Source organism: Myxine glutinosa, chromosome 2 (assembly GCF_964187855.1).
Source record: "Myxine glutinosa chromosome 2, kmMyxGlut1.1, whole genome shotgun sequence".
NCBI lineage: Eukaryota > Metazoa > Chordata > Myxini > Myxiniformes > Myxinidae > Myxine > Myxine glutinosa.
Window position 1 is genome coordinate 81,169,613 of NC_136262.1, and position 18,384 is coordinate 81,187,996.

The 18,384-nt window shown below is 47.2% G+C and overlaps 1 protein-coding gene across 1 annotated transcript in view; it reads left to right on the plus strand.

Annotated features, from left to right (window-relative positions):
- Window positions 1–18,384, plus strand: part of TMEM67 (transmembrane protein 67) — a 125,808-nt gene that overhangs the window by 40,483 nt on the left and 66,941 nt on the right. The window contains exons 10-12 of the mRNA XM_078773451.1: window positions 10,631–10,717; window positions 11,596–11,661; window positions 11,811–11,967. Of these exons, the coding sequence (XP_078629577.1) occupies window positions 10,631–10,717; window positions 11,596–11,661; window positions 11,811–11,967 (310 nt within the window). The remainder of the gene's footprint in view (window positions 1–10,630; window positions 10,718–11,595; window positions 11,662–11,810; window positions 11,968–18,384) is intronic.

Consider the following 18,384-nt stretch of genomic DNA (forward strand, 5'->3'; position numbering starts at 1 on the left):
TTTACAAAAAAAAAAAAAAAACCCGAATTTTGAAAGTCGCGCTATGGCAGATCAAGACGGCTGGGTTCCGGTAGAGGAGAGTGAGGCAGGGTCGATCCAGGACCAAATTGAGGGACATGAGGAGAGCGAAGCAGTGAGGGTAGCAGACGCACAAAATGGCGGCCTCGCACACATGGTTATTGTGGCGCCAAATTTAGCCGCGCCCGTGACCGTAGCAGCGCCGCCGATGGATTGGGGCCTATTTATGGAACAAATAAAGGCGCTCATGGTCCAGACAAGTGAAGACCTGAGGAATGACTTGGGAAACCAAATGGGGGTAATGAGGGACGAAGCGAGGGCTCAGAGTGAGCAATTGGGGGTAATGAGGGACGAAGCGAGGGGTACCGGCGAGGGGTTAGACAATAATTTTAAGGGATTAGACAAGAAATTTGGGAAATTAGACAATAGATTAGGGGAAATACAGGAGGGGTTAACGGGGGTAGAAAATAGAATGGCTGCCCAGGAGAATCAGATAGAGGGAGTGAAAAATGGGTTAGAGGGGTTAGAAAACAGTATGGAAGGCAAATTGAGGGACATGAGGGACCAAGCGGAAAGGGAAGTTAAACAAATGGGGCAGCAAATAGAGGGGGTCAGAATGGGGGTAGAAACCAAACTGGATGCTCACAGGGAGGAAATGGAGCAGATGAGGGTGGCATCTGGGCAGGAGATGCAAGTGATGGGAGAAGAGATCAGAAGAGGTGTGAGTGAGGAGGTCGGAGGAGTGCACGAGGAGGTGAGGCACTGTAAGGAGCACATGGAGAGGGAGGTGAGAAAGGGGACTGTAAAGTTACAAGGGGGCATAGAGGACCTGACGCAGGAAGTAGAACAACTGACAGAGGGACAAAAAGAACTAACGGACCAGGTAAAGAAGAACACAGCGGTAATAGGAGGGTTCAAAGCGACACAAAATGACCTAAAAAATGACTTGGTAGCGACGAAGAGGGAATGTCAGATGGTACGTGAGGGACTGACAACGAGGTTGGACGAGGTGACAGAGGTAATGGAGACGAAGGACCGGCAGGTGAGGACGCACATGGAAACGGTCAAGGTAGCCTTAGAGGACGAGCTTGAGGAGACGTACCGGGACATAAAAGAGGTGAAGCAGAAATTAGAAGAAGTGGAAGAAGGGGTGAGCGAAATTAAGAAGCGACGGAGAGAGGATAAGAAAGAGATAAAAGAGGAGGTAAAAGAATTGGTCCAAAGTCTGTGTTTGGATCATGATGATGTGCTCATTAACCGGATGAGGGATTCGCAGGTGATGGAGGAGAAGCAAAGAGGAAGAGGACCCGGTGTAAGTGGTGACCAATATGGTCGTGCGTATGATGCGCCAGGGGATTTAAGAAGCTTGGGGGTCGAGATGGACCCGGGTGTTCGTGAGAGGCCGTTGGTGAAGTGTGCGACAGGTCTGGTGTGCGAAAAAGGAGGTGTGCGAGAAAGTCCGACTCTGGGGTGTGTGAGGAAAAAGTGCGTGCCAAGGAGTGAGGGTGCTGGCGAGAGTGAGTCGGTCGTAGCGCGTGTGCGAGGGAGCACATGGGAGCGCGGTGTGGTAAGTGTTACAGAGGGTGCGGACAGGTGCATGGGGAAAGAGTGCGCTGTCAAAGGCAAGGAAGAATGCACGCCTGTGGTGAGTGTTACAGAGGGTGTGACGGGAGAGTGTGCGCAAGAGTGTGCGCGAGAAAGGTGTGTGACGGACAGGTGCATGGGGAAAGAGTGCGCTGTCAAAGGCAAGGAAGAATGCACGCCTGTGGTGAGTGTTACAGAGGGTGTGACGGGAGAGTGTGCGCAAGAGTGTGCGCGAGAGAGGTGTGTAACGGACGGGTGCATGAGGAAAGAGTGCGCTGTCGGGAGTAAGGGTGAGTGCGCTGTCAAGAATGGAGGTGAGAGTAGTGAGAGTGGCACGGAGAGCGAGTTGGTTGTGACAGGTGAGAAAGGAAGCACACCTGGAATGGTAGAGCGTGAGTGGGAATGCACGCTGGAATTGGTAGTGAGGCACGTGGTTGGGTGTGCGAGTGAGAGCACACCTGTGATTGTCACAGAGGAGGTGACCGAGGAAGGGGCGCGAAGAGGTGTGTTGGTGAGGTGTGCGAGCGACGAATGTGTGCCAAGGTGTTCGGTGGTCAGGTGTGTGACCAAGTCGGTGAGCGGAGTGAGTATACCGAGGTGTGTAAGAAAAGGTACAACGAGGAGCATGGAAACGGCTGCATGTATGAGCACGAAAGGGGTAGCGTATGCTTGTAAGCATGCAGGTGAAGCATCGACGGTGACCGGGTTAAAGGTTAGGTCGACTTTTAGCCGAAGCGGGCCCTCGGTGCGTGCCGGGCTTCGCGTGCCGCGAGAACCAGCGGGGATCCGAGCCACGGCGGGTTCGAAAGGACCGCCGTGCGCGATCCACGCTGGGCCTCGCGTGGAACGGCCGCGTCCGGGCTCCACTAGGCGGAGCTGGCAGCCCGATAGGAAGGGTCGTCATGGCGACCACTTTTTGTTGGGGCATTCCGGCAGGTCGAGATCGGGCCATGGGATGGCTCCGTGCCGAGATGGTGCGTGGGATCTCGGCCCGGGTAAACCTCCTTCCCTGCACCGAATGCCGGACGCATCCAGCCGCTGGCACAGAACAACCCGCATTCATGGCTTGGCTTTACGAAGCCGGGCTTTGGACAGGAATTGGCGCACCGAGAGGCATTAGTAAGTAGACTGTGTGATGAGGTTTAGTGTTTTGGCCCCGAAATTAGAAAAAAACAAAATTTGATGATTGGCAAAGGAGTGGCAGTAATGATTGGCAGATGATGAGTAGTGATTGGCAAATTTTTGATTTGTTGAAATTTGATGTGCAAAATTGGTAGTGGGAGATGCCCGATGTGGTGGGATGGCAACCCTGCCACCCTTCCCATGTGGGGGCAAATGCGCAATAGTTTATGGGGTTGATGGCAGTGAAAACTAGCCCGGGTGGGTTAGGATATTGTTAGGGATCTAGCGAAGATGACATTAGGTAACGTTAAGGTTAGTTAGTGACTGACACCTGTAGTGGGGACGCAGGTAGATTAGCGTGGATGATAATGACGAGGGAGCGCAATAGTTTAAAGGGGCGACTGGGAAGCGCAAGTTTCAGAGGGGAGTAGTTAGATGAGATGATGCTGTGTGAGAGCTGGACAGGTGTGTGGAGCAGTGTATGAGTAGTAAGTGTGTGGATCAGCGCGAATGCGCTTGGGGAGAGAAGGGTGCAGGTGGCACCAGGTGTGAGAGCACAGGTGTGCAAGTGCAGGTGTGTGGAATATATGGAGCAGAGAATGAGTGGTGTGGAGAGAGTTGGAGTAAGTGGTACGGGGTGGTGTGCATGGTGCGAAGGTGTGGATGGGGGAAGAGTGGACCCCTTTCACGAGTACCCGGGGCGGGTAGTGTAAGTGTTAGGTAGAGGGTATAGGTAAATTGTGGTTGGATATTGGCATTTGTGGTGCGGTTGCAGAATGGTATTGTGGATGGGTGCATTAGTGTTGTGGAAATGGCTGGGCGTGTAGCCTGTTAGTGTGTGTAGTTGGTTGGGCACTCCACCACTGTGAGGATGTCGGCCAGGTGAGGCCGCAGGTGGGCTCTGGGAGACGTTAGTGTCAGTGGGGCCCGAGGATCCGGAGGACGGACCCGGGTAGCCCAGTGCCAGAGAGGGCACCGAGTGGGGAGAGCGCCAGAGGGCATTCCCCAGGTAGTTAGGTTAGGGTAAGGAGCAGGTAAGCTCGGAGGCAACTGCAGTGGTGGAAGTGTGCAGGTGGGTAGACCTGCTGGGAGAGCTACACGTCGCGGCCCAGAAATTGTGCGAGGGCACCGGGAGATGAATCGGGGGAGTGAGACCCCAAATTGAAAAGCACCACAGTTTGGTCAATGGGAATTGGTTTTTAGAACCCATAGTGTAAGAGGGCCGATGGTTTGGCAGGGAAAGACCCCGGGTAATGTAAAGTTGTTAAAGTCATTTAGGAAATAGTTAGGATTGATGAACCTGTCGCACCATACGCAGCCACTTACCTGTGGTGATAATGATGACTCCACACCTGTGTTTTCTTTGTTCTGTGTTGCAGGAAATGAGAATTGCTGTGAGGATTTGTGAGACGCATCACGACGTGGATGAGACATTGGGGTGATTCCATCTCTCCCTCCTTAGGAGGGACTGATGATGAGTTGGAGATGGCAAATTGTGATGAGAGGTGGAAATGGCAAATTTGATTGGTTAGGAGGGAGAGAAGACGAATTTGGTTTATGGGAGGAACGGGGAAAACAGTAGGGACGTTGTGGATTTGTAAAGTAGATGTTTATGGGTAGTGTTGTGTTTTGTGGAGACAGTAAGGGGTAAGGGAGGGGCAATGTAGGTTACCTGGTGGGGGGGGGGGGGGGCGTACGGTAGGAACGTACCTGTCTCACCTGGTTCCCATGTGCCCCCAGTGTGCATCATCTTGTATTGCGTGCACTTTTGCGCCCTTACCACCTTACTCACTTGTCTACTTCTTTTGTCTCCCACCTCCGAGGATCTGGCTTTGGGGCAGAGAGAGAGGAGAGAGAGGTGCTGGCTCCGCAGTTGTGGGCCTGCACTTTCGCTGCTTGCTGCCGGGATCGATACACCATATGGACCGCAATTTTTGTGGCCGCCCACCATGGACCGCAGTTCTCTTGCGGGCAAGCACAACCCGTGGATGGACCCCTGGGTCAACGTGGCACCTATGCCATAGAGGTGAACCACTAATAGTTGGCCCCCTGACGGCCACAATTCAGAAATGGACGCGGTTGGCGCCTTTCTTTATGTTTAAAGGAAGCCAGAACACCAAGTGGGCTCCATGAAGGCAAGACCAGCGGCAGAACATCGGCCGGCTGCGACACCACCGGTGATTGTTGAACACTTTATTGGTGCACCGGATGGTGCTGACTGTGTTATGGGGTGGTGCTTTTGGTGCTTGGAAGGGGTGCTCTGCACATTATTAAAGGCCGTAAGGCCACAGAGCACTCGTGGGTTGGTGTATCGATGCTGGCATGCGTGCTCTCTCTATGCATAACATCTGCATGTGCTCCTCCAAAAACAGGTCCTGGATCGTAGTGTAAATATCAGCGTAGTCTTGTGTAAATAATGCTCCCTACCGGCTGTATGTTTAGTTTGAGGATTCTTTCCGCGATTCGGTTATCCTGTGGGTGTGTTTCTGTGAGGAGAAGGGTGCAACGTCGCAGGGGGACATATTTACTCATTTGTGAACATCTGTAAAACTGTCGCACTCAGGGTAGAGTTAATAGTAGAGGGAACTACATCTGAGTGCCACACTAAAGTAGGTAAAAATTTATCAGGTCGGGACGCCCCGAGGTAGAGAAGGGTGCAATGTTGCGGATATGGGATTTGGCCTCCATCCATATCCGCTTGTAAATATTCCCCTATTTCCCCAATACTCCCCAACTATCCCCAATCCCCCATTCCCTAGTCCCATTGTCTGTAAACAACACTCTGTAGCCCCGACCTTCCCCTTTTTCCCCCATTAAATGTCGTGCCCAGGTTCACCGCATCTCACGTAGACAACTATAGGACATCTTGCTAGTTATTCTTAGTCTATGTCAGTTAAGGACTCGTTTCCATTAATTCTGACTCTTCGTTGCACCAGAATGTGATTGTATGGCACCAGTAGTGAGTTTAGGACCTCCCAATACCTCCCCACAATCTCGTCTCCGCATCCTCCCATCATCTGATGGAACTACAACAACAACTACAACAACAGCGGGGGCGGCGCGGCGGCGGCGCGGGGAGTGGGCGTCCTCACTCCGGCTTGGTTAGCCGCCATTGCCCATGTGCTCCGACGGGGTTACCACGAAGGGGCTGACTGTCAGCTCCTCGTCAAGGGCGGAGCCCGGTAACCCCCCGCACCCAATAAGAAGCGGCGGGCCGATTCCATCTGGGGCGGAGCTAACGAGCCGAGGGCGTGTCACTCCCCGCTGGATATACGCAGCCACTTACCGGAGGTGACGTCAGATGCGCCCCCAGCTTGGAGAGAGAAGTCGCCACCTCCGAGCGCTGAATACCTCCCCGCATCTCTGGACCGGACCGCGTTGATTCTGCCCCTGAGCCAAGGTGCACCTTGAGCCATCGACTACCTGCCCTACCTTGCCATCAATCCCTGTGTGAGTCAGTCTTGTCCCGTTTGTCTGTGGTCTGTCGGGGCTAAGATAAGACCGTGTATAAGTGCCTACCTTTCTGTGCTGTACCTCTTGTGCCGTGTAATCTAAAACATTCTGCAAACCCATATTATAACCTCCTCCGGAGGTCTTGAGAACTGTACCCCTGGTGTCGTGTCATTTAACCCAGCCGTTGTGTCCTTTCCTTCATTGATCTAGCGTAGCGCGATTCGGCCAACGTTCGAGTATAATCGGGTAACTTGTGCGAACACGGCGGCCATTCCGCTCGGCCCAGCATAACATCTTAATAAGTCGTGTCCGTAACAATATATATATATATATACAGACTTGGCATTTCATATGGAATTTTTTTTTTGTGGGGGTGAACTTACTTTTCAAGATGACTTTGAACCAAAAGTTCATTGGAATTATGTTGAAATTATTCTAGATTTTGTTAATGTGACCTTTAAAAGAAACAAAAACCACATTTGACATTTCGAAGCAAATAAATTGATCCTTGAAAGTGATGTAAACTGATATCAAACTCAATTCACGGACAGTACTGTGTTAAACTTCTGTTCGTTTTCCAGAAGTATCTCTTTATTTTGCACATTAGCCAAAAAAATTTTTAACAAAAACGAAAGTTAAATTACGACTGGGATTACAGACAGTAAAATTACAGCTCAGTACTTCGTGTAACCTCCACGAGCATTCAGGAGAGCACGTACATGTTGAGGCATGCTGTTCACGAGATTTGCCAAGGTTTGGACAGGAATCGCTTGCCATGCAGTGACAATAGCCTGCTGCAATTCACGCACAGAGGTAGGCTGCTGGTCCAAGTTGTCGATTTGACGCGTTAATTCTGCCCACAAGTTCTCTATCAGATTCATATCCTGGGACATGGCAGGCCACTCCATATGCTCTACACCACGGTCAGCAAGAAAGTGTTGGATTAGGCGAGCACGATGAGGCCGTGCATTGTCATCTTGGAAGACAAAGTTTCCTCGAAAGGCTGCACGAGCAAATGGAAGCAATGTTTCTTCTAGAATGGCCCTGTACTTGAACTGGTTCAGGTCTCCATTCAGAACAACCAGGTCAGTTTTTCCCCCTGCATGAAAAGCAGCCCAAACGGTCACCCCCACCACCTCCAGCTTGGACTCTTGGCACTATACAATCTTCGTTGTAGGCTTCATGCACTTGTCTGCGCCCTCGGACGTGGCCAACTTGACGACAGACCAGAAATCTAGACTCGTCACTGAAGATCACGTGATTCCAGTGTCCTGGCTGCCATTGACGGTGCTCTCTGGCCCACTGCAATCGGCGCTGGAGGTGTTGTCTGGTCAGCCATGGCTTTCTCGGGGGACGCCTGGCACGATAGCCTGCTTGAACCAGTCGTTTGTTGACTAGCCTTCTGGATACAGCACATTTGTCAGTTGCTGCCGCTCAGCCCTAAGCCGATTAGCTGACTTGGTAGGGCCATTACGGACTAACCGGTGCAGCTGGCGATCATCCCTCCTTGTGGTTCTGCGGGAATGTCCTGGCCTCAGTATTGGAGAAGGGACACCCCTCTGAGCATTTCGTTTCAGGATCTTTAACACCTGACCTTGAGTGATGCCATACTGCCGAGCAATAGCACGCTGTTTCATGCAGGAATTTCGTAAAGCCACCACTCCATGACAAACAGCATTGTCGAGTTGGCGGACCATCTCCAGAGGAAGTGACAATAACTTTTGTAGACGGGCAGCAGTTGTTTTCCACTAATACAAAACGCAACAACCCTTATATACCCGATTGTGAAGCCAATCGTCAAATGTACCTGGCCATACATTTTGTCACGCCACCTGTGATATAATCCTGATATTGACTTCTTGCTGCGACAGACAATCAGTGACATGGTTCTTTCAACACAGAAATCACCGAAGCTTAAAAGAAACTCACCAGATTGATATAATGAGTTCAGAAAGTAAACCCAAGTCAAGAAAAAATATGTATTCCATATTAAATGCCAAGTCTATATATATATATATATATATATATATATATATATATAAATATATATATATATATATATATATATATATATATATAATATATATATATAAATAAATGTGTATATACATTGCCTGTCGAAAGTCTACACCCCCTTTCAAAATTTTCACTTTTTGTTGCCTTATCACCTGGAATTAAAATGAATTAAATTAAAGCCGAATGAATTAAAATTAAATTAAAGCCGAATGCCTCAACTCTGTGTTTGCCTCAAAATCCTTAGTCCCAAACCCAGCTCTCTCTGTTCCCACCTTTCCCAGTCGAACCCAACTGCTCCTGAACTCTGTGTCCTTCTCTCCTGACAAGGTGGAGGAGTTTTTGTCAAACCTCGACTCTGATTCTGCAACTGGACCAGACGGCATCAGCCCACGGGTCCTAAAATCCTGCTCTGCCGCTCTATCTCACCCTCTCTCTGTTCTTTTCACCCTATCTTTTGCTCAAGGTCATCTGCCAGCATCCTGGAAATCAGCTAACATTACCGCTTTACACAAAAAAGGTCACAGATCCTTGCAACTACAGACCAATCAGCCTGCTCCCAATTATCAGCAAAGTCATGGAATCCATCATTGCTTCGGATATGAAATCTTTCCTCTTCTCCAATGGCTTGATCTCTGATCATCAATTTGGTTTCAGACCAGGTCACTCTACTCTGGACATGCTGCTTCTGCTGTCTCAACAATGGATGGAGGTCCTCAATGCCAAACAGGAAATCAGAGCTGTCTCCCTTGACATATCACGTGCCTTCGATACGGTCTGGCACCCAGCTCTGCTCACCAAACTCTCCTCCTATGGTATCCATGGAAATCTCCATGCATGGCTTGCGGACTTCCTCTCTGGTCGTAGTCAACGTGTGGCCCTGAATGGATTTCTCTCATCTCCCCTTCCTGTTCAGGCTGGAGTTCCCCAAGGCAGTGTGCTGGGCCCTGTGCTTTTTCTGGTCTTTATCAATGATCTCTCCGACTCTCTGGAAAATCCTCTCTATCTCTTTGCTGATGACTCCACTCTCTGCCGCTCCATTCCTCTTCCCTCAGATCGGCAGTCTGCAGCCTCCTCACTCTCTGAAGACCTGGACAAAATCACAGACTGGTCAAACAAGTGGAACATGTCTTTCAATCCTGACAAATCTCACACTCTTACTATGTCTCTCCGAAAAGATCGACTGGACAACCCTCCCATCTACTTTCTCAACAATCCTCTCCAAGAAGTTCTGTCGCTCAAGCTTTTGGGTCTCACTATCTGCCATGATCTTTCTTGGGAAAACCACATTTCCAAGCTGGCCTCCAAAGCCAGTCGCCGACTGGGCATCCTCCGTCGTGCGAAGTCCTTCCTCGGCACACCTGAGCTCCTCACCACATACAAGGATTTCATCCGCAGCTCAATGGAATACTGTTCTCCCCTATGGGCTGGTGCTCCTGCCTCACACCTGGCTCGGCTTCACGCTGTTGAATCCAAAGCTTTAAAAATCATTGGAATCTCCCGCGATGAAGCTACCTCTGAGGGCCTTTCACTCACTCACCGCAGGCAGGTAGGTGGTCTTTCTGTCTTCTACCGACTCCTCTCCGGCCTTGCTCCCCCAGCTCTCTCTGTGCTCTGTCCCCCAAATATTCCTACAGGTTGCACAAGATCTGCCAGCAACCCTCTGATGGTTAAACTGCCGAAATCTCGGCTCTCTGCTCACCTTCACTCTTTCATTCCTCTTTTCTCCCACCTCTGGAACAAACTCCCACACTCCCTTCAATCCCACTCCTCCCTCCAGGTCTTTAAAACAGCTGTTCACCACCATCTCTTATCTTCCCCCATCCAAAACCTTGATCTTTTCTACCCCCACTAATTCACCCCAGATCCACCTTGTTTGAAATTCCAACTTCTTTCCTGGAAGTCCTGGCAGTGTCCATATGTTTATACCTCTCCCACCCCCCCCCCCCCCCTTCACATGCCTCCCCCCCAAAGCCCTCTCCCTCCCACAGATCTCTCGATGTCTCCATGTCTCTCGGTCCCTGCTCTCAAATGTTGTGTTTGTGTCCTTCCCCCTCTCTCCCCATCTTGTCTGCCGCTCCCGATGTTATTTGTTTTATGTGTCTGTTTGTCTTTCTGTGTGATTAATGTTCGCTCTTTCACGAGCCTCGATCTTGTATACAAAAAAAAAAAAAAAAAAAAAAATCAGACTTTTTCACCTTCATTTACACATCGTAACCCACAACTTAAACAAATTCGACAAATTTCAGAAAATTTATGAAAAATACAAAACTATAATATCTTGGTTGGATAAGTGTCCACAAAAGATTGAATTAGCACTTACATATTGTACTCGTTTCATTTTGATTTCCCGATATTTTATTTCCTTTGTACATAGTAAAGGCTGAATACATATATTTCTTTACTCCACCTCTTCCTTCCTTTTACCATAAACTCGCAGAAGAGACGTTTGCATCTTGTCTTGGCAAAGTATGACATTCGAGGAAATTTCCTGGGCTATGGCAAAGCTGATGGAGGCAAGCTGCAGGTCAGTTCAACTGGTGTGGAACTAGGAGGGTTGCAGTTCTAAAACGAGTTGATGCACCTTCATGGTATAGGATTATAAAATAAATGAGTTCCCTTACAAAGAGCTTCGGCATGGAGGAGGCCGTTAGACCCATCAAATCCTGCACAATTATTAGCACAAGGCTGTAAGTAGCCACAATTGCTGAGGACACAGCTGTGCCGCTGATGCAGCAAACTTTCGAAATTACGTATTTCCTCCCAGATCCACTGTTTCGTCTAAATGCTGAAATTTTTGTTTGAAAGACAATTTGAACCACAGATTTCACACGAGCAATGGCGGATTAAAAATGCCAAGGGGGCACTGAACCAAAAAAGTGGAAGCACACAGTGCATGCGCAAAAGGCCTCATTTAGCATTTGTACATCATTTTGAAAGTCCCATATTTTTCGCTGCTTACATATAAATTGCTGTCCCCTTGGAAAGCCCCCTTGGGGAGAGGGGATATTATTAGTATTAATATTGTTTTGTAATAACATAAGTATTATGCTATTATCATTAGTGTTGTAGTTGCATTTGTTATTAGAAGCAGCTTTGGAAAAATGCCACGATTAGTTATCTTAACATGGATATACATCTTAAAGATTTCGTGCAAGGCAGAAAACCCTCTTGGAGAGGGGGTTCAATTAAGTCGCTGCAACCTTCATCATGTGACATTTAGTCCCCCTGTCAAGTTTTCTTGAGATTGGATAAGTAACGACTGAATATATCGCGGTCAGACAGACAAACAGACAAACACCGAATTGCGTATTTTAGTACGACGATGATGATGTGGTAAGCTTTACCATGATCGTGCTTGATGTATCCAACTAACACTGTGCTATTTATGTTGATCCTTAAAAGCTTTGCTCAGACACTGCATCTCGAATAGATTCTGCATACATCTTTGGAACGACATATCGGCAGATGGTGAGCAAATTTTTATCTCTTACTCCTGAAAGTTTTTGGCACATATGATTTGAATGTAATTAGATCAAACTCAAGATTTTTGAAGAGACGTGTTACTGCACAACAGTCGTCTCACTTACATCAAATCTCACTTGGTTCTGTTTGTGCAGTGCTCAATCAGCATATCGGTTCTGCAAAGCCATTTTCGTGAACCGACATTTTTTGAGCCCTTCTTAGAGTTTGAGCAGAATGGACAGCTATACCTTTATGCACTGCCAGTGCTCAACCTCAACTTGCAAGATTATTTGGGCAACTTTATCAATCATGGTTAGTCCATAACCACAAGCTGTGTTCTTTAAATGTGACCCAGCTTTATTAAATGTTTTTGATTATCAATTTTGCATATCTATTCAGGGTGTCCCAGTAACATGGAACTATACTGAAACGCAAAAGAAACTTACCACCTTTGAAACCTTTAAATATCAACAATAACACTGCGTGTAGTAAATGTGTGAACTTATTTGTGGACAATAGTGTCCTCACTGTCAGACAAAACGGTCACGGATGGTCACTTGAACCTTCATTGGTCACTTCATAGCACAGCTGTTGAACAGCCGTTTTGACTGTCAGTGATTAGCCAAGGGGTACGGGATGATTTTAATGAGCTGCACGTGATGTCTTGATATTGGCTTTAAAAAAGCCAGTGCAAAATGGGCATTTCAATCAACATGCCACGATTGTCAAGGGATCAACGGCAGCGTGCCCTGGGCATGCTGCAAGGCGGACTGAGCTACCGTGAGGTGGCACGTTGCCTTGGCTGTTCACACCATACGATATCGGCCCTGGTGGACAGAGACACCCTCCACAACTCTGCAGATGACAGACCTCGATCAGGGAGGCCAAGAGTCACCACTGCAGGGCAGGACAGGCAGATGGTCCGAAGTCACCTGCGGGATCGATTCCGTCCAGCATCCCGCACTGCGGCAGAAACTCCGGGGCGTGCAAACCCACGGATCTCCAATGATACCGCTGGGCATTAAGATTCCCATCCACAACCACCAGTGGCATCCTGTACCGGCCTGATATGGCGGCCCACACCATCACACTTGGGCCACCCCACCTGTTGGCTTGACGCACACAACAATCGGCATATTGCTCGCCAGTTCTTCTCCAGACACGCTCACGCCCATCAGGACTGTCCACACAGAACCTTGACTCATCGCTGAAAGCGACCTCGTTCCACTGCACCAAGGTCCACCGCTGATGCTGCTGGCACCATCTCTGTCGGTTGCGGCGATGGGCAGCCGTCATCACGGGGCCTCTGTATGGTCTTCTGGCTGTCAGACCATAGTCATGCAGTCGTCTTCGTGCAGTATCATTGGAGATCCGTGGGTTTGCACGCCCCGGAGTTTCTGCCGCAGTGCGGGATGCTGGACGGAATCGATCCCGCAGGTGACTTCGGACCGTCTGCCTGTCCTGCCTTGCAGTGGTGACTCTTGGCCTCCCTGATCGAGGTCTGTCATCTGCAGAGTTGTGGAGGGTGTCTCTGTCCACCAGGGCCGATATCGTCTGGTGTGAACAGCCAAGGCGACGTGCCACCTCACGGTAGCTCAGTCCGCCTTGCAGCATGCCCAGGGCATGCTGCCGTTGATCCCTTGACAATCGTGACATGTTGATTGAAATGCCCATTTTGCACTGGCCTTTTTAAAGCCAATATCAAGACATCACGTGCAGCTCATTAAGATCATCCCGTACCCCTTGGCTAATCACTGACAGTCAAAACGGCTGTTCAACAGCTGTGCTATGAAGTGACCATTGAAGGTTCAAGTGACCATCCGTGACCGTTTTGTCTGACAGTGAGGACACTATTGTCCACAAATAAGTGCACACATTTACTACACGCAGTGTTATTGTTGATATTTAAAGGTTTCAAAGGTGGTAAGTTTCTTTTGTGTTTCAGTATATTTACATATATCTATAATGGAGTGTGTGTGTGTATATATATATATATATGTATATATATATATATATATATATATATATATATATATATATATATATATATATATATATATATATAATATATATATATATATATATATACACATATATATATATATATATATATAGTCGTGGCCAAAAATATTGGCACCCTTGCACTTTTTTCAAATAACTCACAATTTTCTCAAAAAATAAGTTGAAATCGACAAAAGTATTTGGTCTCCACAATTCTTTATTTCACTGTTAATATTACAGAACCTTTGGTTTCGATTCAGAACGTAATATATTGTCGTGTGGCTGACTCAGTTAACACCGAGAGTACGCCACGGATGGATAATCAAGCTTAACGAGGCGTTTCCCAAATCAATGGTGGATCATACGAGAGACGGAATGAAGAATGCCGACTTACCTTTACGGTCCGATGTCTTCACCCTTAGAAAAGAACTCACAAACGAAACGGAGTTAAAGTTGGTTGGGAAAATAAAACAAGGGTTTAAATATCGGGACAGGAAAATAACGCACCGGTAATAACTAAACCTAGGTTGGGACGTCCCCACTCAGACTTCACATACAGCACAAATGGAAGGATGATCGAAAGGAACCGTTGTGTGGTGCGTCTTATCTGTCTATGGATGTGGTCGTCAGGAATTGTCCAGGATGGTCAGCTCCAAGTTGGTGCGCTCCGGTTGGTGTGAACCGCTCGGGCGTTGGCGCGGAAATCCCTCTCTGCACGGTCCGTCCCGCGCCACACAGCACGGCACGCAGGCACCAGGAGCACGAACAACAGGGGAGGATGATCGTCGGCGCTGGTCTCTCCACCAAAGTCCAAAGGCAAGAACAGGTCCAAGCGCAAAAGACGGTAAGAAGGGAGAGAGGCAGAGGTGAAGAGAGAAAATGTCGGTCAGCCAGTGGTTTTGCTAATCGTCTTCTGACGTCACTCTCTATCGCTCCCAATCAGTGCGTCATTTATTGGTGGTCTTTCGCGCCTTCTCACGTCACTGGCGCTTGTCCTTCAATCAGCGCATCACTTGTTGTGGCTCTTTTGCGCCTTCCTCACCGATTGGCCGAGGTGTCATCGGTCAGTGGCCAATCAGTCTGCCGCCTCCTTCCACCTTCCTTCCAACAATCAGTGGCCAGCTTCTTACCCCATGGTGCGATCTTCCCATCAAAACCCTTTTGACCAATCACGTGCGAAGTGGGCATGGCCTCAACCTGCCTTGCACGATGTTTACGTGCTATGGCAGCTGGTGACGTAGCTGACTGCGGCCCCATCGGCGGTGCCCCGATCTGGCTTCCTGCCCGTTCTTCCTGTAAGTCTTATTGTGGCGGAGGGGAATTAATTAATGTGTGCACTAGTGGATCTAGCTAATGCATGTGATGTGCTGCCATACGGGACACAGGTATGATCACCGAGGTTTCACATACAGGGGAATTATCTTAGTCCCTCTTCTACCTATCACGGGAACATCCTCGTATGATCACAGGTACACACTTGATCTGACAAACCGGGCTAACAGGACTTATTACATCGAGATTGTTCTAACTCGACAGACGAAGCATGATACCTACTCAGATCTACCTAAATGTATATATTCCCCTACCCCAAAATTCATGACAATATCCTTTTAAATAAGAAAATAAAAAGAAATGGCATTGACAAAATTAGTGACACGCCAGACTTAATATTTGGTAGCACAGCCTTTGGACAAAATAACTGCAGTCAAGTGCTTCCTATAGCCATGAATGAGCTTCCTACACCTCTCTACTGGCAGTTTGGCCCACTCTTCTTGTGCAAACTGCTCCAGATCTCCCAGATTTGAAGGGTGCCTTCTCCCAACTCCTGTTTTCAGATCTCGCCACAGGTGCTCAATGGGATTTAGATCTGGACTCATTGCTGGCCACTTCAGAACAGTCCAGCGTTTTGTCTTGAACCATTCCTGGGTGCTTTTTGAAGTGTGTTTGGGGTCATTGTCCTGCTGCAAGACCCATGACCTTCGACAGATTCCCAGCTTTCTGACACTGGGTTGAACATTGTGCTCCAAAATGCCTTGTTAATCTCCTGATTTCATGATGCCATGCACACATTCAAGGCACCCAGTGCCAGAGGCAGCATAGCAACCCCAAAACATCACTGAACCTCCTCCATGTTTGACTGTATGGAAGGTGTTCTTTTCTTTGAAGGCTTCATTTTGTTTTCTGTAAACATAGAGATGATGTGCTTTACATAAAAGCTCTAATTTGCTCTCATCTGTCCACAGGTCATTCTCCCAGAAGGATTTTGGCTTGTTCAGATGTGCTTTGGAAAACTCCAGTCGGGTTTTCTTATGTCTCTCTCAGCAGTGGGGTACTCCTGGGTCTCCTACCATAGAGCCCCCTTTCATTGAGTTGGCGACAGATGATGCGAGTTGAAACTGTCGTACCTTGTGTCTGAAGGTCAGCTTGAATCTTTTTGGCAGTTGATTGAGATGCTTTCTCCAACATTCTAACAATCCTTCGCTGCAACCTTCAATCAAGTTTTCTCTTGCGGCCACGTCCAGGAAGGTTGGCTACAGTGCCATGGGCCTTAAACTTTGGCCTTAAAAACATGGGCCTTAAACATCAAGGTCTCTGGAGATGGACTTGTAGCCTTGAGATTGTCCATGATTGGCTACATTCTTGTGTCTGACCTCCTCAGACAGTTCTCTGGTTTTCTTTCTTTTCTCCATGCTCATTGCGGTACACACAGTGATGCAAAACAGCAGAATGACTCCTTTTGTCCATTCAAACTGGTTGAGTGAGTGATTTATATATTGCAGGCACCATAGGTGAGTTCAATTCCAAAGTAAAGGAGAAACACCTGCTTGAAATCTAATTATTTCTAACAACTTCTAAAAGGTGCCAATAATATTGTTACGGACCGCGGACAAGATGTTGTTTGGCCGAGCGGATGGCCCGCGGCCCTAACAGTTACCCCGACTAACCCGATTCCCGAACGTTGGCCGGATTGCGCCACAGGTATTCAATAGGGAAAAGGCAAAGGCAACACGGATGTGAAGAAGAAGAAGAAGACAAAAAGGTTGGAAATACTACTAAATTTATTCCTACTATTTACATGCTCAAAGTAACCAAGGAGAAGGAAGGATAATAAAATAATATACAGAAGAATCAGAGACACAGTGCAATTATTAGCTTACCTACAGTCTTAATTAAACCCAGGGACAGAACAAACAAAGACAGACTCACGTGGGGAATGATGATAGGAATGGCAGGAGGTGGATGGCTGGAGGGGGGGGGAAGGTTCAGCTGGACCCGCAGCACGGTCGGGTCGGGGATTAGCAGCCGCCGCCCCTTTCTCGATCGGCGCGTTTAGCAGCCGCCGTTCCTTCGCGGCCCCGTTCGAAACTGCCGTCAAGGCCCCGAAGCTGCTGTGGCTGAAGCTGCTGTGGCTGCTGCTGCTGTGGCTGAAGCTGCTGTGGCTGAACTTGCGGTGGCTGGAGCTGCTCTTTCCGGGATCCCTTACTCAACTCTTCTCAACTCAACTCAACTCTTCTCGTACTCAACTCCTGCTCAGTCCAACCACACACTCGGTTCTTGCGCGCGCGCTTTTATAGCGCCTCAGGCAATCAAGCCGCCGGCCTTCAGGACACGCCCCTCGGTGAGCTCGCTTCGGCCCTGATTGATTAGTGGGCACAGGCCCTCTGACTCCACCCTTGATGACGATGGGCGGGCACGCCCTTCTTCCCCGAGCTGAGCACATGCTTAATGGCGGCTATTGTAGTTGGCAATAGAAGTTTTGGGAGTGGGAATGGGGCATGAAAGGGAATCTATCTTATTTCACTTGGTGCAATGGAGTGTCATCTTAATGGAAGACAAGGCCTTACCCTAATACACATAATAAGGAAATAAACTACTGAACAGGGATATTATGGTGTCCTTCATGTATGATTTATGGAACTAACTACGGGAATGCCCTTTGACCTTTATACAACACTGGAGTAAGGAGGGCGATATTTTAACAACAATTTACACAATAACAACAACAAAAAAACCATTCTCATATCCACAACAATATTGTCTGGGCCATTTTAGGATTTCTGTGTAGAATAAGCTTATATTTAGTAATTGTTTCAGCTTTTTTTTGGTTCCACTGCAAACCAAAGAAATACAAATGTGGATACCAAAATAGTCTTTAATTTCAACAATTTTCTGGAAGAAATGGTGCTATTTGAAAAAAATGCAAGGGTGCCAATATTTTTGGCCACGACTCTATATATATATATATATATATATATATATATATATATATATATATATATATCATATATATATATATATATATATATATATATATATATATATATACACACACATCATTATATATATATATATCATTATATATATATATCATTATATATATATATCATTATATATATATAATATAATTATATATATATATCATTATATATATATATATATAATATATATATATATATATATATATATATATATATATATATATACATATATATATATATATATATATATATATATATATATATATATATATATATATATATATATATAATTTTATATATATAATTTTATATATATACTGTATATATAAATACTCCAATCAAGTTGTAGAGACATCTCAAGTATGATCAAAGGAAATTGGATGCACCTGAGCTCAATTTGGACTGTCATAGCAAAGGGGTTGAATAGTTATTGACTGAAGATATTTCAGCTTTTCACTTTTAATTGATT